This window comes from Mirounga angustirostris, unplaced genomic scaffold (assembly GCF_029215605.1).
Source record: "Mirounga angustirostris isolate CCGP_5_RB_7025 unplaced genomic scaffold, mMirAng1.0.hap1 SCAF_15, whole genome shotgun sequence".
NCBI lineage: Eukaryota > Metazoa > Chordata > Mammalia > Carnivora > Phocidae > Mirounga > Mirounga angustirostris.
The window spans coordinates 30474964-30499475 of NW_026991723.1; the positions used below are offsets into that span (position 1 = coordinate 30474964).

General features: G+C 47.2%; 2 protein-coding genes across 15 annotated transcripts in view; one reads left to right on the forward strand and one right to left on the reverse strand.

Annotated features, from left to right (window-relative positions):
* HABP4 (hyaluronan binding protein 4) overlaps positions 1-11289 on the forward strand; it is a 42848-nt gene extending 31559 nt beyond the window's left edge. For 3 of the 5 annotated variants that reach the window (XM_064579864.1, XM_064579866.1, XM_064579865.1), the window contains 3 exons: positions 5085-5256; positions 8037-8222; positions 11139-11289. In XM_064579864.1, the coding sequence (XP_064435934.1) occupies positions 5085-5256; positions 8037-8222; positions 11139-11219 (439 nt within the window). In that variant the 3' untranslated portion in view covers positions 11220-11289. Of the gene's footprint in view, positions 1-5084; positions 5257-8036; positions 8223-9703; positions 10291-11138 lie in introns of those variants that run through there. The other 2 variants (XM_045882370.2, XM_045882371.2) reach the window with 1 other exon arrangement.
* A 7400-nt stretch (positions 11290-18689) lies between these two features.
* The window catches only part of CDC14B (cell division cycle 14B), a 112769-nt gene continuing 106946 nt past the window's right edge, over positions 18690-24512 (reverse strand). For 7 of the 10 annotated variants that reach the window (XM_045882375.3, XM_045882379.3, XM_045882374.3 and 4 more), the window contains one exon: positions 18690-22476. In XM_045882375.3, the coding sequence (XP_045738331.1) occupies positions 22440-22476 (37 nt within the window). In that variant the 3' untranslated portion in view covers positions 18690-22439. Of the gene's footprint in view, positions 22477-22773; positions 22840-24512 lie in introns of all 10 variants that reach the window. The other 3 variants (XM_045882373.3, XM_045882372.3, XM_064579863.1) reach the window with 2 other exon arrangements.

The following is a 24512-nucleotide window of genomic DNA, read 5'->3' on the forward strand; positions in this document are numbered from 1 at the left end:
ACAGGTTTTTAGCAAAGCTTTCTTAAATTTGTTTCTCTTTTACTTCCATGCTAAAAATCCCAGTTGTCAGTAACATCACTCATTTGAAGTAACAAACAACATTACCAACACTGTGTCCAATAATATGATTACTAAAAAGTTATATAGAGAGAAATGAGTAATCAAAGTCATATTAAAGACACTTTAAATAGTTTCTCTGGATGGTTATATCACCAACTTGATAAACATTAGGTTAATTTTATTAATTTTGCTCTCAAATTTTAGATTGAATTTTAATTTAAATCTATTTTATAATTATAAAACATTTGTGTTTCCAAAGTTCAATCTGATAAAACATTACACTTTCCAACTAGCTTCTATCTGTGTTTTCTCTGGCCTATATTATAATTTTTTAAAATAAAACCTATATGTATACAGGTTTCCCCTGCTATCCGAAAGTAGGGCATTCCTTTGAAACATTTCATAGGCCAAAATGGCATAAAACAAAGAAGTGATTACCATTAATTTATATTTAAAAGTTTTTTGAGCATTCCTAGACCCAAAAATTAACTGCTTAGGCTTTTCTAATACTTTAGGACACATCTTGTTAACAGATGCACAAAATAAATTGAGATAAAGCACAGATGCTCCCAGACACGGTTCAAAGCTGTCAGCTTGATGCTGAGATACACTGAGTGTAGTTCCCAGGGAATGAGCTTGCTGAGGCTGTTCTTGCTGTGCAGGATACATACACTCTGCCGCACTGCACAGTAAAAGCTGAATACTATTTTTCACTTTTTTGCCTTTTTTCATAAAAGCCAAAGTTCTCTTTGGAATTCTTTCAGTTTGCAGAAACTGGTACTGATATAGACTTTTTTTAAAAGATTTTATTTATTCATTTATTAGAGAGAGAGAGGAGAGCACATGAGAGGGGGGAGGATCAGAGGGAGAAGCGGACTCCATGCTGAGCAGGGAGCCCGATGCGGGACTCGATCCCGGAACTCCAGGATCATGACCTGAGCCGAATGGCAGTCGCTTAACCAACTGAGCCACCCAGGCGCCCCTGATGTAGGCTTTTTGTAAAAGCTTAATGTGAACTTCCAGAAGGGGGGAGATACCTGATACATTTGTATGTCTCACTATTTCTTAGGTGAATGATAATGTACATTCCACTTTGCTTCTTCATGAACATATCCAGGAGATGCTCTATAGTAATATATAGAGATATTCTTCATTCCTTTTTAAGTGGTTTAATATTCATGTTTAATATCCATAATTTTTCTACCAAATTTCTCTCTAGACGAGTTTGGGTTATTTACGGTATTTTGCTATTACAGATTTTTAATGTCTTTTCATATTTTTGCATATATATATATATACATATATATATAGGGATATTTTAATATTTAGCATTTTTCTAACATTTTATTATGAAAATTTTCCAACATAGCAAAGTTTAAAGAATTTTAAACACCTAATTTACCAACTAAACTGATATAAAACTTAAACAAGTTTTATACATTGTGAAATGTATAAAAATAAGTGTATAATCATTGTTTTGACAAACTTGTGGAACCCAAACTCCACTATCAAAATATAGAATATTACCACCATGCCAGAAAGTTCCCTCATGCTCCTTCAGAGGCAACCACTGCTCTGGTGTTTTTTCTACCATTTGCTTGATATTTTAAAGTTACTTTATAAATATGCCTGTTTTGGATGCTCTATGATTAGGTTTCTCTCCTGATTTCACTAATAGTTTTTGTATCATTAACCTATAACCTAGGACCATAAGTTACATTAGCTCTTCTGTGAAGATATTATGGATTTGATTCCCTTCCCATTCATCACCTAATTTTTTTTTCTTTTAAACTTTATTGAGATATAATTCCCATACTATAAAATTCAGCCATTTAAACTGTACAATTCAGGGGCACCTGGGTGGCTCAGTTGGTTAAGTGACTGCCTTCGGCTCAGGTCATGATCCTGGAGTCCCGGGATCGAGTCCCGCATCGGGCTCCCTGCTCGGTGGGGAGCCTGCTTCTGCCTCTGACCCTCCCCCCTCTCATGTGCTCTCTCTCTCTCATTCTCTCTGTCTCAAATAAATAAATAAAATCTTTAAAAAAAAAAAAATAAAATAAACTGTACAATTCAATGGTTTGGGTTATATTATGTTACTAGTTTTTAAAAATTGTGATAAAACATATATAACATCGGGCGCCTGGGTGGCTCAGTTGGTTAAGCTACTGCCTTCGGCTCAGGTCATGATCCTGGAGTCCCGGGATCGAGTCCCACATCGGGCTCTCTGCTCGGCAGGGAGCCTGCTTCTCCCTCTGACCCTCCCCCCTCTCGTGCTTTCTCTCGCTCATTCTCTCTCTCAAATAAATAAATAAAATCTTAAAAAAAAAAACAAACATATATAACATAAAAATCGCCATTTTAACCACTTGTGAGTGTACAGTTTAATGGTATTAATTACATTCACACTGTGTGCAACCATTACCACCATCCATCTCCAGAACATTTTCATCATCACAAATAGAAACACTGTATCCATGAAATAAAAAATCCCCCTAACTCCCTCCCCTTAACCACTGGTAACCTCCATTCTATATCTCTCTGAATTTGCCTGCTGTAGGTACCTCATATAAGTGGAATATAATATTTGTCCTTTTGGGCCTGGCTTATTTCACTTAACATTATGTTTTCAGGTTCATCCATGCCATAGGATGTGTCAGTGCTTCATTTCTTTCTTTTTCATCTATTTTCTTTTTGGTGCTAAATACATATAACAAAATTTACAATTTTAATAATTTTAAAGTGTACAACTAAGTGACATTTACTGCATTCACAGTGTTATGCAACTATCACTGTTACCTAGTTCCAGAACGTTTTTGTCACCCTATACCCATTAAGCAGTCATTCCCTGGCCTCCCTGCCCCCAGTCCCTGGCTACCACACATCTACTTTTTGTGTCTATGAATTTCTTTTTTTTTTTTTCTTTTTTTTTTTTCAAAGATTTATTTATTTATTTATTTGAGACAGAGAGAATGAGAGACAGAGAGCACATGAGAGGGGGGAGGGTCAGAGGCAGAAGCAGGCTCCCCGCCGATCAGGGAGCCCGATGTGGGACTCGATCCCGGGACTCCAGGATCATGACCTGAGCCGAAGGCAGTCGCTTAACCAACTGAGCCACCCAGGCGCCCTTGTGTCTATGAATTTGCCTTTTCTGGATATTTCATATAAATGGAATCGTACATAAACTTTTTGTGCCTGGTTTATTTCGTTTGGCATAAGGTCTTCAAGGCTTATTCGTGTTGTAACATGTATCAGTACTTCATTTCTTCTTATAGCCAAATAATTTTCCATGGTATTAGATATATACCATATTTTGTCTCTCTTTTCATCAGTTGATGGACATTCAAGCCGGTGCCATTCAAGCTGTTACCACTTTTTGGCTATTATGAATAATGCTGCTACAAACAGCATTGTCGAATTGCCACGGACATATGTTGTCTTTCTCTTGGGTGTATACCTAGGAGTGGTATTGCTAGGTCAGATGGTAACTCTAGACTACATTTTGAGGATTTGTCAGACTGTTTTCCAAAGTGGCCACACCATTTCATATTCCCACCAGCAATGTATGAATACGGTTCCAAGTTCTCCACATCCTCACCAACACCTGTTAAATGTCTTTTTTTGTCCTAATCGTCCTACTGAGTATGGAATGGGTATAAGTCATTGTGGTTTTGATTTGCATTTCCCTGATGGCTAATGATATTGAGCATCTTATTGGCTATTTGTAGATCTTCTTTGGAAAAATGTCTATTCAGAGCCTTGCCTATTTTTCAGTTGGGTTATTTCTTCTCATTGAGTTGTAAGAGTCCTTTGTGGATTCAAGATGTAAGTCCCTTATCAGAGGGGCGCCTGGGTGGCTCAGTCAGTTAAGCGGCTGCCTTCGGCTTGGGTCATGATCCTGGGGTCGTGGGATCGAGCCCCACGTCAGGCTCCCTGCTCGGTGGAGAGCTTGCTTCTTCCTCTCCCTCTCCCTGCTGTTCTGCCTACTTGTGCTCTCTCTCTCTCTGTCAAATAAATAAAATCTTTAAAAAAAAAAAAAAGTCCCTTATCAGATATATGATTTGCAAATATTTTCTACCATTCCATGGGTTGTCTTTTCACTTTCTTAATGGTGTCCTTTGCAGCACAAAAGTTTTCAGAAGTTTTGGTGATGTCCGGTTTATCTACTTTCTCTTTTGCTGCCTATGCTTTTGGTGTCACCACTGCCTAATCTAACTAAGAGCATGGAGATTTATGCCTGTGTCATCTTCTAGGGGTTTATATTTCTAACTCTTCTATTTATGGTGTGAGGTAGGGGTCCACCTTCCTTCTTTTGCATATGGATATCCTGTTTTCCCAGCACCATTTGTTGAAAAGACTCTGCTCTCTCCTCTGAATTGTCTTTGGCACCGGCTTGAAAAAAATCAATTTATTGTAAATGTGAGGATTTATTTCTGATCTCTGAATTCTAGTCCATTGATATATCTATCCTCTGTTTTCTTTTAAAATCTCATGAATTTAAAGAGGATATTTACAAAACTATGTATTCGTAACCCACTGTTTTATAACTCTGTTCATGGTTGCCTATGTATTTGTTCTGATGCAACAGCTTCTCCCTTTTCGTCTGCAGTTGTCTCATTTTGTGTATGATGCCATCTGGGAGGGGGCTGGCTGGAGGTGAAGTGTAATGTTAATGGGATGGTGATGTTCCCATTTTTCAAAGACAGTTTTGAAGCAGACAGGAAGTGGGGTGCCTGGCTTGCTCAGTCGGTGGGACGTGCAGTTCCCGATCTCGGGTGTGTGAGTAACAAGCCCCACATTGGGCATAGAGATTATTTTAAAAAAAAGAAAAGAAAACAGGAATTACCTTCAGTTGGCAGTGATGGCATAAAGTGATTAAAATAAGGAAGCTTTATGGTTCAGAGATTGTCTTACCTTATGTAAATTTGAGATGCGGGACCATGAAAGTATGGTAAACGAATAGTAATGACTTTGTCTTTGAGGAAATAGACATTTTAGACCCATCAAAAACTTCTACTTCTTCATAGAGTTCCTGAGTTGGAGTTAGAAGAGGAAACTCAAGTTCAAGAGATGACCCTCGATGAATGGAAAAATCTTCAAGAACAGACCAGACCAAAGCCTGAGTTTAATATCCGGAAACCTGAGTCCACTGTCCCTTCCAAAGCGGTGGTGATACACAAGTCCAAGTATAGAGATGATGTAAGCATGACATTTTCTTCTCTAGAGGTAATCTTCTAGATTACCTTACTAGACACCAAATGGACCCTTTCCACTTCTAGGGTGAAAACGGGACATTAGTAGTTGGCATGCTAGTTTCTACCTAGGAGTAATCAGATACGATGTGTCCCTAATTTTATCTGGATCTCTATCTGTATTGTTCATAAGAAGAGCTGAAACTTGACCTATTGACACTTCATACAAAGCAGTTACGGTGACAGTGCATTTTCTGCTCAACCCACAACTGTGCTTTGACTGTGCAAATACTGTATGGTAATGGCATTTCATTTTTGTCTCAAGAGGGGTATAGTGTTTCACAAACAATGCCATTTCACAGGATAACTACTGTGCATTCCATGATTAGAGTAGTTGCAGCTCAGACTCTTCATAAGAGCATTTAATTGGGAGTAGTGGACCATTTTAAACTGACTGGAATTCTGTGCTCTGTTAATTGCAACAGCTCTGCCCCCCTCTGCTCTGAGGAGGAGCCCCCAAGAGCCAGGCGGCGTGCTCAGGATCGCTCACAGTGTTCTTCCCTCCTGTCAGGCCCTTATTTCTCATAGTTTGTGTTCAGCCCGGGGAGGCCTCGGCTTTGGAAAGATCTCCCGCAGAGATTGTTTGGATGGTGAGCACGTCATTTAATCACAGTCCATTTATGTTCCTGAACTTAAGGGCACGCTGAAGCAGTCTCATTTTAAAATTTAGAATTGCCATCATTCAGTCGCAGCTGTTTATCCTGCTACACGTCTGTCTGTCGATGATGGTGGTGAACAAACTCTTCCTTTCTGCCAGATACCATTCATTGATTTTCCGTTAGAAACTCGGGACTTTTGTGCTATATAGGATTGTCTGTGTTTCCATTTACACTTTGACTAGTTGTATTCTTTGAATGAATACTTTCATTAGAGGGTTGTTCATGATCCAGGATCCCCTCCCGCCTCCCGTTTTGGGGAGTCCAATCTCCTAGACGCCTTGCTAGTAAGTTTTGAGCTGTCCCACTAGAAGTGGCTTTTTCTACACCGGCAGCATTGGAGGCCAGGGCCTTATTTTATTCTCTTGGAAATCTCTGTGAGGTATTTCTACAAGTCCCATCAGCTACCTGGGTTGGCTCTTTTCCTACTCACTTTTATTCTTTTTGGTTCTGGGGCATTGTAAATAAAGCTTTGCCTAAAACAAGTGTGCTGTCAGGATGTGAAATGTGCAGTTGACATGTTCGGTAAAAATAGAAGCTGTTTTTCCTGCATCCACACCAGATTCATCCTCCCTGGCTCCAGAGAGAGGTCTCCTGGAATATCTGAAGCAACTGGGTTAGCTGACTCATCCGGCTTGGTCTCAGGAAGGCACATGTCTTTGGTCCTTGTTAATCTTAGGGCACTGAAGGTTTTAGCCAGGCATTGTTCCAAAAGCAACAAAAGCCAAATCTTGGGGTCACTAGTTTACTTTCTGCTGGGCACCCTTAGAGATAGAGCACTGCGGTGACGCCTCATATTCGCTGAGTCCAGAGCAACAGCCGCCTGTGACGTGCGCGGGGCCCCTTCAGAGCACGCTCAGCCCGGCCCCAAGGCACGGCCACCTGCGGGCTCTGCCCCGGAGCCGAGAGCCGAGAGCCTGCTGTTCGCAAAAGCACGCGGGGGGCTGTTATTTTGCTTCTTACTGGGTTTTTTTGTGTCTACCTTTTTACCAGAGTGCCAGTGCTCCTGAACTGTTCGTTCTTTCACCCTTTTAGCTTCAACAGTCCATTTACCTAAGGTCTCTGCTTTATTTTAATGTGCAGCTTTGAAGGCAGTATGAGTGTTCAACATGGAATCTGTAATGAGCACGTGGCCAGAAGGGCTTGATACGTTCAGGGAAACTTGGTTCCATTTCCTGGACAAGTTATAGGAATAAAGCATTATAGTGCTTCGGAGATTCTCATCTTAGACCATTGGCATATTTCCTGTAGATTTATATTTTATTCAAAAGTGAGAGGCTTGTTTTATCTATTATTAGTAATTGAAGCCAAATCAAATTTGGAACAAGATATATTTAATGTAGTTTTCTTTTAACAAGACACAGAACTTATTTTGCCCTCTTAAAATGTCATTTCTCAAAGTATTTTGACTGAAATTGTTCTTAAAAAGCAACTTGGGTTCTTCCTGCCGCGTCGGTGGTGATCCTCCGATAACCAGACTCTGTTGTTTTACTATTTCCCTGTATTTTGAGTCAGAATTGTTTATTGTAAATCATGCAGTTTTTAACATATGGTATTTGTACAGTCAGCACCCACACTGAAAGGATTTTCTCCATCAAGTTCTATTCTAGGAAGGTGATATTTCCTTATTTATCAAAGTAGCATTTGTGAACAAATAGAAGACAGAAATTAAAACTTTTTTAATCTCAGCAAAATACATTTAGATGTGAAACATTTATATCGATTGCTGTTAGGCACGTCAAATCTTACATCTTAACCTGCCAAACTGATAGAAACTTGGTCCCACTTGAATTAATAGTGAGTTCAGAGATGTTTGGATGAAGGCCGTGAGTGTGAGAACACGTGGCTGGGAAATGGGCAGGGGTCCCCTCCGTGCTGGAACCAGAGCACCAGGTCACCCCCTCTGCCTTGCTCTGCGGTCCAGTGCCGACGACACGCGGTTGGGGTGCGCTGTCCCAGCATGATGCCGTATCGGCTCCCCGGCAGCGTAGCTCTGGGCCGCTAAGCTGAGTGAGTGTCCATGGAGACGTGTGTGTGTGTGTGAGATGCTGAGATGCTGTAACTGTTTCAGATGGTAAAGGATGACTATGAAGATGATGCCCACGTTTTCCGGAAAGCAGCCAATGACATCACATCCCAGCTGGAGATTAATTTTGGTAACCTCCCTCGGCCTGGGCGCGGAGCCAGAGGTGGAACACGGGGAGGCCGGGGAAGGATCAGAAGGGCAGAGAACTATGGACCCAGAGCAGAAGTGGTGGTGAGTGTTTGTATTCTAGGTCCGGGGTGGTTTTCTCACAGGAAGTGAGAGGATGAGGATGCCCCAGGCTGTGCCGCTGGGAGGACCATCAGGGGCTGCTGTGCACGCCCCTGTCTAGTGTGGGTCTGACATCGAGGTGTTTGGAACAATGATGGCAGCAGCATGGACATCGTTGGGTACAGACCATTCAGTAGCCCTGGCCTCCACGGTCACCAGGGAGATCCACCGTCTGCAATGAATGCCCGCTCAGAACCAGTGAAAAACTCACTCATCTGCTCAGACAAGGCCCCCGGGCTTGGGATCCAGTCAGATCACCTGATGGTTACTTACTGTGAGCTGACTGTATGTGCTGTGCCCTTATGGTGCTTTAGGGCAGACAGAACCTTCCCTAAGGCTTCAGGCCTCCTTGTGACTTCCCCAGGCTCGCCTTCTCACCTCAAACCCTTCTTCCCCACTTCTCAGCCAACACCGCTCTACCTCTGGTTCTTCAGACAAGAATGTTCCTGACCCCACAGGGCCTGGGCACCTGATAGTCCTTCTCCTACCCCTTTGCCTGCTCACCTAGAGTAATAGATCCTCTGACCTCACTTCCTCACAGGAGTCTTCTTTGGGCACATTTCCTTCCAGACCAGTCCTGGAGCAAAGAATTTTATTTTTCTTTGAAGCATTATCTTCATTTGTAATTGTTTTCTCACCGGTGTGATCACTAACCAGTGTCTGCCGTCTCTCCAGTGGATGACAGAAACTGTGTCTGCTTTTGCTCATTATCGGTTTCCCTGTGCCTAGCACAGTGTAAGTGTGTAATAGGGACTTTGTCAGTGTTTTCCGAACAAATCTATGCATCCTGTGCTCTTCCAGCTCAGACCTGCCCTCAGGCCCCCACCCCTTCACCGTCAAGTTGCTCTGTTTTTGGGATCTTTGTTCTCTTTGCTCCTTCACTGAGGCTTATCTCTGGAAGAACCTTCTCTTCTGGAAAGCCCTACCTGACCGTGATGTGCGCTCTGCCCCCAGACTGCAGTGGGCGCCCCTCCTGTGGGCCGTTCACCGGCCATCTGTTGGCTGAAAATACCACACTGTGACCTCCTCAGGGCTTCTCCCCTAACCTCAGGGGCCCCCAGGGCAGGCAGGAACTGTCTCTAATCAACCTTGTATCTCCCTGTAGTAAACATTCCACATCATGTAGTGCCAGATACAAAAAGGGTCACTCGGTAAGGGTTTGTGGGAGGGAAGGAGGGAGGCGGGCACTGCTGGCCATCCTGCAGAGGGGACAGGAGCGGGTCTGAGAAGGGAGAGGCACCCTTCTGCGATACCCCCGTGCATCTCCTCTTCGTACAGGGGGCCTGCCTCTCCCCAGGGTGTCTGGGCCGCACCCCCCATCAGCGCCTCCCCTGGGTGAGAGCGGGCACGGATTTCTCAGAGGGCTCTGCCCAAGTGGGAATGGGTAAAGTGACTGTTGGTTTCTAAACTTTTGTCTTCTTTAGACACAAGACGTTGCTCCCAACCCGGATGACCCTGAGGACTTTCCTGCTCTGGCTTGAGAGGGCCCTATTTCCCTAGCAACCTAAAACAGCATTGGCGTACCTATGAAGAGACTTTTCTTGCTGTGGGGAAGAGAGTCAGACTCTAAGAACAATAGATGTTGCTTTTTCCCGTGTAGTGTGAATTCGTTGCCCTTTTCTGGCCTGGGGGCTGTGGGATGGGGATTTCTCCAGACACCGAGCAGTAGCTCAGTCAGGGGCTTAGTCTGGCACTTTCCCAAGAAGCTGGAGAATGGCAATTATTTTTTTATTTAAGGAATTCCAAATGAAGTTCAGAAATAATGTTTAAAATGTATATATAGAGATTGTATTGAATCCTCCACAAAAACAGGGAGAGGAAAGATGTAAAATAGAATCTACTGAGACGCTTCGGACGTTGTACAGAATCGGAAGGCTGTGTTCTTTAGTGTTAGAGGAAATACACAGAACTCGGACGTTAACTTCGAGCGGTCACAGCCTCCTTCTCAGAGACGGAGGAATGAAGATACAGCTGTGTTTACTGTTTACTTGTAAATGCTTCACTCCTAGAATTTCTTGAGTTCTGGTTTTCATTTAACCCATAATTTGAGGCAGCGAGTGTGTACAGCCACCGGCCACCGCTCCATGGCAGAGAATTAGGAGAAGTATTGGTTTGTTTTTAATGGCAATTTAAACTACCTCGTGGCTTCCGTGCATATGTACACACACACACACACATGCTTAGTGTAAGTGTGCATATTTAGGGCTTGGGTGGTTTTTAGGATGAGTATTAAGCATATGATTGTTAAAATCATGTTATTTAACCCATCTATCAAGTGAAAGGGGTCCAGGCAAAAGAGTATTGCGACTCACCACCATATGCTTTCCCCCCTCGGAACTAGCATCTGGACTCAGCGCCCGTGTACAGATACCCTCTCTCCTTGTCCCGGCAAGACTTGTAAATAACTAGTATTTATTGAACACCGCGTGCGGTTTTTCTCACTCAGCCCCTACACCAGTTTGAGTTCCTATTTCTTGCCTGTGGTGAATGTTTGGGGTTCGGGGCTACCTCAGAGGTTCAGCCACTCGCTGAGTCCTGCCCTGCCCAGCAGAGCGAGCCCTGCAGGAGCCATGCTTGGCCGCGCGCCCGGGCCGGGGACTAGGGCCCACGCTGTAACCGCTGGGGGCAGCTGGGGTGATGCTCTCCCCATGTTACCGCAGAAACTCAAGATAACGTTTGCCTGTTGTCACCCCATTAACATGCTTGTGTTGGAATCTGAACCTGGTCCCAGGATCTGTGCTTTTCCCCCGCTTTGCTATGCTGTTTAAGATGGCTCTGAACTTGAACCCAAGTGTAAATAAAGGTTGGTAGTCCCTCCTAACTGTGTATAGAAAGCTGAATCCTTTTGGTCACTCCCAGGTCGAGAGAAAAGAACGTGGAAAAAGACCCAGTAGAAGGAAACCAGCTGCACCACCCCCCAACCATGTGATAGCCAGTTAAGGAGCTTTGCTGTGGATGACTGCCGACCCTTGGTCCCACTATTAAATTGATGTCTGAATACTAAGACCTATTAACTGATTGTTTTGTTCCCTCTCCGTGGAAAGGACACAAGGAGTGGGACTGCCCTGATCTAAGTCTCAGGAGAGTGAATGTCAGGCTCAGCCCTCACTATCAGCTGGTACAGCATGAGCCTATGTCATTGCTCGGCAGGCTCGATGCTGTCGTGTGAAGTCACTCTGCCCGCCTTGGCTTTGAAGATTGGCAAAACAGAGGCCCTAGTGTTGTAAAGAGTGCCTGAAAGGCCCATAGCGCTGGATTTAATGTTGTACTTGGAAACACCACATCCTTCCCAGACATACTGAAGATTCTTGGGTGCTGTGGTCGGCAACAGTTTTGGGGGGCGGGGTACCGTTTCTGAGCCTGTGGAAAACTGTTTGCTCACCAGGACTACCTCTTACCAATTGGTGGGGCAGATGGATGGCGGGTTTTGGTCATGTGGTTGTCCACAGTCCAGTGTCCCAGAGAAGACAGAGCAGAAGCAAAGAGCAGGGGAAATCCCTAACATTCTGTAGGGAAAAGTCAGAGTGGGCGGGAGGACGGTGCTCGCTCCTACAAACAAGGGAAGGCCTTCCTGATCAAAGTTCCCCTACCACAGTCCTGAGATGCTTGGGTGTAGACGTATCATGAGGCGGGGCATGTTTCTAGCCAGCAAATTAACCCCACAAAAGAAAACTAGTCTGTCAGGCCCTAAGACTCTTGGAAGGCAGAGGTCAAGTATGTTTGAAATCCAAGGTCAGGTGTGCCAACCCCAAGGCCAACTTGGAGCTGCTCACGGTTGGATCTCAGGCAGCCAGGGAAGCAGCTGAAGATAAGTGGGGGGAGTAGTCCCATAGCCTGGAGCTGGGCGAGCTTCACAGAGTGCTGTCACCCCTGAAGGGAGGGGGGCCAGTACCCGGCCTTGACGGGACGAAAACCCCAGCTGCTCCTCGGGCAAGGTCTGGGAATCGCCCCAGGAAGGTTAAAATGGTGCCCTGGATGGTTTTACCGTCTGGCCAGGCTACTACATCTTTAGCTTCATGTTGCTGCTGAGCATTTCATGTTTTCATCCCATGCGAGGCAGGACCGTTCAGGGCCCGAGAGGCCGTGAGGGGCACCCCCTCCCCGCCTAGTGCTGGTCACTAGTTCAGGGCTTCTCCTCTCTCCACGCGCTCCCCCAGGCCATCCAGCTACTTCAGAGGTGAAGGCATTGTGTTTCTTCTGAGACCATGCCGTGTGGTGTTGGAAAGTCCTATGGAGCAGTTGGACGTGGCTCTCAAAAGCGGGTAAAGGTCAGCCCTCAGAAACAGCAACTGGCCTCTCCTGAGCCATTCCTGGGCCGTTCAGGAGAGAGCCACACTGCCAGCGGCAGGTGGGGCTGCCCTCCCCAGCATGGCACCACCCAGCCGGCTAAGCACAGCTTCCTTTCACCGCCGCTGCCTCTCCAAGGGGCACGGTCTGCGGAACCCGCCTCTCGGGGCGCTGGCACCGGCCTGCAGTCAGGCCCCCGGGCGGCCGGTGCCACCACCCGTCACATGCCCCACCCGCGTGCGGCTTTGCTGGGCTCTTTCCCACAGGCTCTGTCTTTATGTGGTAAAGGGAGTGAGGAAGGGAAAAAGCAGGTATTCTAAAAACATCTTTATTGTAGGGGCGCCTGGCTGCCTCAGTACAGCGGGCGACTCTTGATCTCGGGGTTGTGAGTTAGAGACCCACGTTGGGTGTGGAGATTACTTAAAAATAAAATCTTAGGGGGGGCGCCTGGGTGGCTCAGTTGGTTGGGCGACTGCCTTCGGCTTGGGTCGTGATCCCGGAGTCCTGGGGTCGAGTCCTGCATCGGGCTCCGGGCTGGGCGGGGACCCTGCTTCTCCCTCTGACCCTCTCCTCTCTCATGCCGTCTCTCTCTCTCTCTCAAATAAAAATCTTTAAAAAATATAAAAAAAATCTTAGGGAAAAAAAAATCTTTATTGTAAAACAATACAGATAAATGTGCAAAACCTCCTTGTAAGCACCACCCAAATCAAGAAACGGACACAGCCTCCCCTCCCTCTGAAATGAGCCACTGTCCCGACTTGGTCCCAAGGGTCACCCCTAACATTAAGGCTTTGTGCTTCACTTGGATGTCTTATAAATCTGCAGGACCCCCTTCCGCCCTTGTTGCAGAACCTGGTGACCTGAGGGGGGTGGGGCTTGAGTGGCCGTTGTGGGCCGTCTTGCAACGGTCCCGCATCTCACAGCAGGGAACAGGGAAGGACGGTCTTCTCGGTCCCTACCTACCAGTGGGGCAGGCCTGGGATGAGGGGACGAGGCAGGCACAGGATTCAGTCCTCATGCCCAGTGTTCCTTGCATGCTCCTGAAATTCCCGCTTCAATCACTAGTCCCTAGGGCAAAGCTCCTAGGAGAGGGACAGGGGAAAGGCCAGAGGTCACGTTCCTCGGCAGGGGACCAACGGAGCCACCGTGTGCTGTGTGATGGGCGAGGTGCCAGCCAGGGCGGGCAACACGGCGACCGCCCGCAGGAGCATGAGGCATTCTCCTGAAGACACGCTGGGATTAGAGGTGTCCTCAGAAAGCTTTATCAGGCCTCCTGCACGGGTGGAGATGGCAAGGCTTGAGAGGCCACGAGATTAGGTTCAAGGTCACCGGGGAGGCACTGGTGGAAAGGAACAGAGCCTGGCTCTCGCGGGGGCCTCACGTAGCAGGGGGTTCCTGTGCCGGGCCCAGGCCCAGGCCGCTGCTGCCCGGCTCCCAGCGCTCCAGAAAGCCTTCTCCTTGGCCACGCGGTGTCCCGTGGCTCAGGGCGGTGATGGAGTTTCCCCAACCAAAGCGTAATGCCTTCTAAGCACCGTGACTTTGCAAAAACGTGGCCCCATTTGAGGGCCGACTTGGGAGCGCAGTCATCTGTAAGTGGGGGTGCCTGTCATACGCGATTAGAGCGGTGCCGATGCACGTTAGTCTCCCTGGAGCTCCCATGGTTCTCTCATGGTCTCAGAAAATGAGGTAAGAGCTTCCCTCGGGAACAGCCATCCCGCCGGGGTCACGGAGAACACCTGCCCCCACGTGTGTGTTGCCCGACCGGGGGAGCTCGCCCCCCGCGATGGCACACGCACACAACCACGTCAGTGGCCCTGGTGCGCACTTGGCCTGTCTAGAGCTGGCCGCACCTGGGCCACAGGCAGGAAACCACCAAAGTACCTGCGGTAAGTCCTACGCTCTCGGCAACGCAAAACGCTCCGCGCTGGCCCGTTCCGCGGTGAGGGAGAGCCCGGTGGCCGTGAGCGGGGCCCCTGGAGCAGTTTTCGGGAAGAGGGAAAGCAGGGTGGGCAGAAGGGGGGCAGGAGAAACGAGGAGGCTGCTCGGCCTGGTGAGGGCCGTGGTGACCGGCCGGGGCCCGGGAACCAGGGTGGAAGGACACCCCTCGGGGATTTTCACCAAGGATCTGCAGATGCCCAGAGTGAGGCTTGGAGGGACTGGCGCGGAGGGTCGCACTGCACCTGAACGAGCAGCGCTCCTGTGGCGGGAGGGTGCACAGCCGTGAGGCCCCACGGGGCCTAGCTCTGAACTCAAACACTCTGGGTAGTCACTGTTCTGGGGAGACAGACCAGCTTCCATCAGGTAAGTCACTGCGGCCCCTAGTGTAAGAAAGGTCCAAGAGACTATTTACTGGGGGCTCGGGATTGAACTGCGCCCAGAGAGGGAGCCAACCTGGCCCCTTCCCATCCCGGTCGTCCGTCCAGGTCACCCACTGGCACGCCCAGCTCTAGCCCCGGCCTGAAACCTCGATACCCAGTGGAGGAAGCGGACACACACGCTTGCGAGGCTGAGGCACACGCTCGAGTAAACAGGCTGAAACTGCACGTGGAGAGAATTTCCATTGGTGAGCACTGTGCTGTCCGGGAGAGATCCTCTTGGGAGGTCTAGTCCTGGCGAATCCCAAGCCAGATTAAAAGCCGGTCTAGAAAGGTTCCAGCTCGAGACAGCCAACTATCGCTGGAAAAGGGAGGAGATGGACAGAGTTGTATTTATGACACTGGAACCTGTCTTAGGGGCTCACTGGGGGTGGCAAGGACTGGTTTAATACGCCAGCTGGAGAAGAGACTCCACAGTGCATGCCCTGAACTCTCCGGGCAACTGCAAGGCAAACTGGGGTTGGCCGGAGCAGACCCACCTGAACAAGAGGGGTCCAGGGTGGTGATCAAGGCCCTGCCCTGTCCTGTCCTGTCCTGTCCTGAGAACCTGCCAGCCACTGGCCTGCCTGCAGTGCTCCTGCGTGGCATCCGGCCCGGTCACAACAGACCCCTCACTCTCAGGGATGGAGACAGTCTCTCGGTGTCTGCCACACGGCAGGGGATAAGCCAGGGCCAGGCAGGAAGGCGGTTTGTGCACCGTCTCGAGCCCCCCCTCCCAGTCTGTCTCACAAATCCTCATGAGCCCCATTCCTGAGGACTGAGCCCCCTGCCGCCTCCTCAATAAGTGAAGCCGTTCCTCCGGCCCCTTCTTCTGCCCATGGGGGCTCGGGCCAGAGCAGAACAGGGCGTAAGCGCGGCCGCTCCTGTTCCCACGACACTGCCCAGGGAAGCTCATCGGCAGCTCCCAGCTGGGGGCAGCACCGCCTCCTGAAGGCGGCTGAAAATGTGCCAGGGTGTCTGGGCTATCCAATGGCTGCGAATATGACTGGCATTTAGTGGGTGCGGATGCCAGACTGGCTGCATTCTCCGGAGAGTCCTACTCAAGAACTGTCCCGCCTGAAAAGGCATCTTGTTTTATACGAAGAAACACAGCCATGATGAGAAGCAACCATTGTTTCTCCAACTAAAAGAATGCACAAACCATACTACCTCCTCCAGTCTTTCCTTTCCCACCCAAAGCCTCTCCCCGCCTAAAAACAGGACACTTGGCCAGTGTGAGAATCCGAGGGGCCAAGGCCAGTCCCTGGTGATGGCAGCCGACATGGGGTCTGGCCTTGCGGGCCGAGAGGCCTCCTTACCTGGGCATTTCAGTGTGGATGGAGCACCCGTCATCCAGGAGCATGTCAAAGCCATGCAGACTTGCTGGCAAAGAGATGAGACACAGTTAGAGAGACAAGGCCAGGCCGCGTGCGCAGCTCCGCGTTCCTACAGGGCCTGGGCCAGCACCCCCGGTGAAGAAGCGAGGGGTGTCTGCCGAGGCTCTCGGAAGGGTCCATTTGTCCCCCCGATAAGCGGAGAAAAATAGTGAGACTGTGATAGGCACATACGGTGCCGACTACTTAGAAGACAAAAGACCCCAAATCCAAGCAATGGGGCAGGAACATGTGGATGTGCCCCGGGACCACTAGCACTGAGCCCAGTGTCCCGCTCGTCATTAGCTACCTGGGCAGGGCCTGCAACTGCTGCTAAGGGAGGGAATACAGCGGGCGCACCGGTCACAGACCTTAGGGAGAGCATTAAGGCAGTATGCTTTTCTTATTAAACAATATATGTATGGCTCTTGGTACATGCCAGGCACTTGTTCTAATTAACAAATATTAACCCATTTAATCCTCATACGACCGTCATCCTGGCCCAGATGACACAGCTAATAAGCAGCAAACATTTGCACCCAGCCTGGGTCCAGAATCCATGCTCTGAACCATTATACCAAGCTGCTTTTTGACAGAGTGTACAGCAACAAAAGCTTTACATTTCTGCACATTCTCCAGCCAGTAGAAATGGCTTTGGGAAGAATTTATCCTAAGGAAATCGGCAGCACCACCCAGGAAGAATTGCAGGGAAGAACGTGTGGGCAGCGCTGTGCTAGCAAAAGGTGAGCGGCGACCCCCGTGGGCACCAGGGAGACGGACCGCTGAGGTGGGGTGTTCCATGTCCCGCTCGTGGGGACCCCCCCCCCAGCTTCGCAAGCACCACCACCGCACTCAGACACACGGGGAGGGAAAGGAAGCAGTCAACGGATGGGACGCTCTGTGCCGGCACTAGGACCTGTGATAAGGCACCAAAAATACCAGACATGGAGGGATCCGAATCGATCACAATCTTTCGTTAGCTAATTACCTACAGAAAATCACCTTAAATGTATGAAAAAAATTAATTTATTGAAAGCTATGTGCCAGCATCGTTTTACTTTGCATGGATTATCTCATTTCACTCTCCTACCAATTGTTAAGATAGGAATTGCTCTTCTTCCCATTTTACTTAAGAAACAGAAGCAGAGGGGTTTAGCAAATCGTCTGTGTGGTACGTGCCACCAGTTTGTTGACCACAGAGGAGAGCGAGAATTTGCAGGGCCTGGGTCTCCGTGGCTCATCGCCCACACTGCACGGCCCTGGAAGCTGCGACTTGGGGTTTCACTGCGAGTCTTACAGGGGCCAAGCCTGCCCCCTTCACAGCACCGCGGACTTTGGGCAGCCTGGCCCGTGCCGATCAGCCGAGCTTCGGCTGTCGGCAGGAGGGCGCACAACCCAGTGTTGGCCTCAGCGCAGACCACGGAGGGGCAGGTAGATACTGTGGCTTTCAGCAGAGGACAGAGCCTGCGAGTCTCACACTGTGGGGGTGGGGTGGGTAGCAGTGCCTGGTGGGCGTTTGGATGGGGAGGGGGAAGGCAGGTCCCTGTGGTTTGTCCTTTGAAAACCTGTACCCTAGCATGAATCAAAGCTGAGTTCTTTGGGGAACGGGACAGCACTCCTAACAGAATAAGCTCCTCCATCCCAGACACAACCTCTGCGTGATGGTGTGGGCATCAGGTCTTCAGGGTCCAGGCCAGCAAGAGACAGGCGGAGGGGAGGCAGGTAGATGGCTTTGTGATGGCGTCCAGGCTTGGACATCAGAATGGGGGTGCCTTAGTGTTGGTCCTGCCCCTCGCTTAGCTCTTTGATCCTGACCTTGGCAGGGAACGTGAGGGGAGTACATTCTACAACCCACAAGACTCCAAGGGGCCTGGTTTTTGTGTGTCTTATCCTCAGAAAGTTCTCCAGTCAAAACTTCGCATAACTTGAGCTAGTGGTGGGTGTGTCTAGAAGGACTTCGTAACAGGAGCCCCTTACTATCTCATCTGAAGGAAGGTGTATCCCACAAGTTAAGATGAAGCCCTAACCCCTAGTGCCTCAGAATGTGACTGTACTTGGAGACGGGCCTTTTAAGAGGTGATTTGTTAAAATGAGGCCATTAGGACGGACCCTACTCCAATCTAGACTAGTGTCACAGGGAAAGGAGAGGAGGACAGACAGAAGGACACCAGGGACTGGAGTGCACAGAGAAAAGCCCAAGGGCAGAGGCATCATCAGAAGACACCAACCCTACCAACACCTTGAGCTTGGACTTCCAGCCACAGAAGTGGAAGAAAATACATCGTTTCAGCTACCCAGTCTAGCAAACTAATACAGAAGGTTATATCCACTTTATATTTTGACCACTGCCTACCATGATTCAGAATGGTAAGTGAATACAATAAACCGAAAGGCTGTTTGGTTAATACTTTTAATTATATGATTATAATTATACAATTTTCACTATTTAATATTTTGTATAAAACCAGTTACAATACACAAGATTTTCAAACTCAACAATACATATCAAACTACATAGATATGCAAAGTTTACAGGCCATTATGAAGCTTTATCTTAAAAATACCTTCAGGAAAATAAACATTCATTCAACCAGTTCTCTTGGCTTTTATAAAATATGATTAGAAATATACATTTTAATAAAAAAATCAAAACAATGATTGATCAAATACTGATTAATCAGTTACATTTTAAAACTTTTAATAATCTGTACATGAGTGCAGGTTAGATAAAAGTCTGCAAATTATTAATATAAAACTGCAGTACTATAATCAGATGAACTTATCTGCTGCTGACAGTTAATTCTACTGGGCAGTTAAGGAGGTAATTTCCTACACAGTATAGGTGGATTGTCCAGTCTTTTAAACGTATCTGTAGTATTTCCACTTAGCGACATGAGGAATACTCAGATTGAGGAGAAATGGAAAAGCAGCAGCTAGCCTTACCAGGACAGTTTTAGCAGGAGAGAACTAATAAAGAATTAAAATGGGTTTTTAAAGTTGTCTTTGATGAGCACTGCTTTCCAAAATGCAATAATTACTTTTAAAAATGTATGAAGAGAAACAGTTAAGCTACTTTTAGCACAAACACCAAAAGAGCGCACTGCTCATTTGTCATGAATGGTGGTGATTCAAGCAAAGGAAAGCCTCCAGGAGCTCTTGGCGCAACACCTCCCAGAACGCCTGTGGTCCGCGGGGCGCGCCGAACCGGCCATCAGGCTCCAACGGCAAGCACGTTCGCCTCAGGAGAACACTTGGGAACTCCTCTAAAAAATGTCTGGGCCCAAGAAAAGAGGTAGAAGTCACCCCTGTGAGAGGGGAGGAGGGACGAGAGGGAGTGGGTGGGTGACAGACTAATGGGGCCAAGGTTAGAAGAGAAGAGCGGCGTGCCGCCTAGAAGCGGCTACTCGGACAAGGAAGGCTGCTTGTTTTAGTGAGGCACTGCTCAGGTCTTACCCCTCTGCACCGACAGCTAAGAGAGGGTCTAGTTTTCCTTCAGCATTACAAAACAGAAGTCTGTCTATACTTCTAGATACCCAGCTTTGCAGACACCCTTTCTTTGGACTGTCTCTGACTTTGGACGTGAGTCCCCCAAAAGCTTCAAGAACACCTAAAAATATTCATTTCTAATTTTAATCCCATTGGAAACCGTCTCGGTGTCCTTTCAAAGCTATTTCAGGCTCTTAAGTTTAAAGGAATCTCTCCATCTGACGTGCCCTATTTCATATTCCCTAGCAACAGGGTCTCTCTTGGACAAGGAAGTTAGAATCTCAGAAGATTCTGGCTGTGGTGAAGTTTCCTGTGGGGAAAAAAAGAGTCCCCTCTTATTCACAGCAGGAAGAGCTTTCCATCAGTCAGACCCGAGACTTCCCGGATTCTCCATGTGCCCCCGGGAGGCTGACTGGTGTGCCATCAAACCCGCCTGAAAGGCACCCTCCCAACTCCCTGGTACGGTCCACGGACGCTCCTTTATCAAACCACTAGTTTCCTATGACTCATTTCAGTGGGCCTGTCAAACATGAGGATTTTTTAGAAGGAGCCACAGTAACAGCAATGCTAGCTGGAAACTTGAGCAGCCAACACAAAAAGGCAATTTGTAAAATAAAAAGTACTGTGGTTAACACTGAAGCCCAGATTTTTCACTCTTGGCCAAGACACCAAATGGCTTATTCACTGTGAGGGAGACAGCACATTTAACTTGTTCTGATGTAATAAAAAGCCAAACCAGGGACAGTTCAGATGGAAGTTTGATTTTCATAACTACCTGGATGATTTATGCAGGAGATGGCCTTTAAAATTGTCAAGGGAAGAAGAATTGCCCTGAGAATTCAATGTTTTATGCAAGGGCACAGTCTGAATACTCAGTATTGTCTCCTAGACAGCAGATGGAATGTTTCTTCTCCCACCCAGAGCTTAGTGAAGAGGGCTCTTCCCGTCGGGGAAGTGGGTCTTTGTATGTCTTCACTTCCAGGGATAGAAAACCACCTTTTTTTCTGCGATCTAGTCCCGTGTTTAAAAGCCGGCACAACCCACCCGTTACACCTGATGGGGAAGAGCGCTTGTCTGACCAAGAAGGTGGCACCTGCCATCACCACCAGTCAACCTTCTAATTTACTCCAAGAGAGCAAATATCAAAATGGAGCCATGGCCTTCCAGTAACTTTAACTGGAATTCTGTATTAGCAGACTTTAATCTGTTTATTCCAACCGCTTCTTACCACTCATAGTTTTGTTAAAAAGGCAGCTTTTTAAAATGGAATTGCCTGCTCACCTGGCTCATTCATCTTGTAATGTGAAGGCATTTGCCTTCTCTAGCCTTTCCATATTGTACCCATTCTCCAAACCAGGATAGGCAAGAATTGGTTAACAATAACTAAAACCATTCACTTCTTATTAATGGAGGTAACCAAAGTGACTGCAAAATATTCTTATATTTTGGGCCCCCCCCTTTTTTTTGTTTTAGCAGCAAATAAATTGTTTTTTTTTGTGATTGCTTTATATCACAGACTCTGCTGTGTTTCTGTAGGGTGGGGGGTGAAGGCACTCTGCAAAGAGTTAGTTGTATTCCCTAACCAAAGGCAACAGTGAGTCTCTTATTTACAAACAACTGAAATCCAGATGCGAATAACTGTCACTGAAGTCAAAGGGTGTGTGAATGGTCTTAGGCTGATCACATAAAAAAAAGAAATCCACAATGCTACAGAGAAAGACCCTAATAAAGCAGTACCTTTTTTTTTTAAAGCCACCATTATTTGCGATGGCTATTTCCAAGGGAAACACCAACAGTGTTTTGTTTTGTTTTGTTTTTAAATCATGTGTGGAAGGAAATAGGATTTTAATTTGTATGACCAGGCAACCAAACAGTGGGCAGCCTCGGCATCCTCCAGTCCCTCAGTGACACGAAGAGGAATGACTTCCCACAATATTCCAACTCTGCAGCCAGCTTCCCCTCCCGAGTCTTCTAGAGCTACCACTCTTATTGTCTTACCAGTTTAGGTTGCCAAAGTACCACTTTGTATCACAACATCCAACAGTCTTCAAACAGGGTTTTCACAGGTTCTTGTTAATAAAGCACTCTTTGGTGGAAGACAAGCAGCTTGGGTACTTAACAGAGTTACTGTTACAACAATGTTACAAATATTAAAGTGAAGATGGTTAAACCAAATAGTATCAAATTACAGAGAGTACCATTTCAGTAATGCCTGTTTTCTCTTTATAAATTTTGACACAGGGTGAACAGAAAATAAATACGTAAAAAACCTCCATCAGATCCTCACTTCCTCTGAAGGCCAGCAGCTAGAATGATTGCCATCACAGGGACACACGTGCACCACACCGGCGAGTCAGCTCTTCCGACACCAGACGGCTTTCATATTTACACCTGAGACTAAACTTACAACGGCTTTTTTGTCGTTAAACTTGAGACGTTTCTACCAAAGGAGAGCGGGCCTTCTTCAAGTCACTGCTTGTGCCCAAACTCATGTAGTTATTTAAACTCCAGTGGACACTGTCTTCATTGAATCAACTTCTTAGGTGGAAAGCAGCTAAGGCTTTTGCAATTTTGTTTTGTTTCCAAATAAATTTGTGCTAAGTCCTGCTGTAGTTTTCTGTTCCTAGAGTCTTCCTTCAGTTCTGGTCACAGGTTTTTACTTAACGCAAGACTGTTTTAGTCCTTGAAATGGAGGGACTACAGGGGGAGAAAAAAAAGGATTTTACCATGAAGGTTTCCAAGTGTCCCATATGTAGTTACCAAAAGACAAGGAAGGCAACATAAGAGAAGTAGTGACATGCTAGAAAGTATACGCTTTGTGCAATTCTTTAATGACAAGTATTTTAAGACAGTACAATATCAACCGTAAAGTAAAGACAAATGGGAGAGAAAGGCAGAGCAGAAAAAGGTTCAGTTCTGCAAAAAATAAAAAAAAAAAGATAAAAACAGAGAAGACAGGGAGGGCGGGCAGAAGCGGCAGAGCAACGCGAGTACCATAATGCCATTACGGGCATTTGCTGCAAAGCGTTCCTTTTCCTTCCTTCCCTCTGAGGAACCAGGCTGTGGGAAAGGTGGAAAGAGTGAAAAGATAAAGAAGTGTTACTTGATTATTTCCAAAGCCAGAACTCGGCCACAGAAAAGCTCCGGCACCTCAAGCAGTTTCTGGTGCAGCAGTGCACGGACCGCGCTGCCGGCCCCTGGTTCGAGACTGACCTGCACGGGTTCTCACCCTGCCTCCCTCCTTCCTGTCCCCGTTCCTCCTGTCAAGTTTCAACTCAACAGCAACTTTCAGAGGAGAAAGGAAGCAAAAGAAAAGAGTCCGAGAAGCCAGTTCTCGTACGGAGGCGCCCCTGACCGAGCGATGCAGGTGCTCTCGGAGAGGAGCAAGCTCCCCAGAACCCACCACTTAGTTTCTGGAGACCCCAGCAGAATACTGAGTTTACGTAAGGCTCCAGGTCAACTGGTGCAGCCCAGTGGGAAAATGTCTGGAATTTCAAAGGGAAATCAGTAGTTTAGAAGATCAGAGGAAACCGGCATTTTTTTTTAAAAAGGGATGTTTAGGGACAACATTCTGGGGCTTCTGAGACGGAGGTATTTTCAGAGATAATAGCAGTAACGGAAAGTCGGGAGCCTCGAGGTGGTGGAATGGACACTGAGATCTGAGACTGTAAGGGACAAGAAGCAGTGGCAGACATGAGGATGACGAAAGTCACAAATGAGAAGCCTGAAAAAGCCAAAGAAGTCCTGAATGTAGTACTCCCAACAGAAGGGCTCATGAAGACACTCACGTTTTCAGAGGCCAAGGAAGGCACCCTGAGCATTTTTCTTCCCCCACAATAGGAATCATTAGGTGCAAAATACCCCAGAAGCCATGAACATTAGGTTGGTTTGATAGGGGGACAGAAAGTGATGGTTCCCAATGACATAACTTGGAATAAAAAAAATCACTCGTCTATGACCATTTTCTTAGAAAATGAAGTTATTGTTTTAAAAAAGAAGGAAAGAAAAAAAGATAGACTCCTCCAAAGAAACAGCACAAGCTTACAGAAACATGCACTCAGTGGTAAGTTGTGTCAAGACATGAACTGAATTGAACGGTATCCCATGAGGTGAGGTGGCTGCAGGTCCTCAATCAGAGGCACAATGATGGGATTTTCAAGACTCTAAGAGAGCTCATCAGCGAGTTAAGAAAGAGGCCAATTCTCCACTGGATTTAATCATTCTTAAAAGAGAAACAGCAGAATGATTTATAGCTCTAACAGGAACTGGGAGGAGTGGAAACCCATTGATTTACTTATTCGGATGTGAGCAAAGGGATGAGGAAGGTGCCACACAGAACCCTCTCGGCCCTAAGGGTCAGTGTGCCCCGTCCACCACCAGACACTCCAGTGCTCCGGGCCTGAACTGCACACTGGGCCAGAGCAGAGCGTGGCACCTGGGAGTCAGGTTCAGATGAGGCTTATGTTTCATGGATACATGAAGGAATGATCATCTGTGACGAGAGAAACATGGTGGCATTTCTTCCCAGAAACAAAGACTTATGACAACACATCGTTTTTCAGCCTCCAAATAATTACTCTTTTAATGTGTTTGTGGAAAAGCTGTCCCAAGTTGTACAGCCTCTCAGTAAACTGTCAAAAATCAGAAGAGCCAAATCAGTGGAAAGTGAGCTTAGGTGAGGTCTTCATCCCGGAAGCCTCTAAGAAGAGACTAGAACATGGGCATGCAAGGTC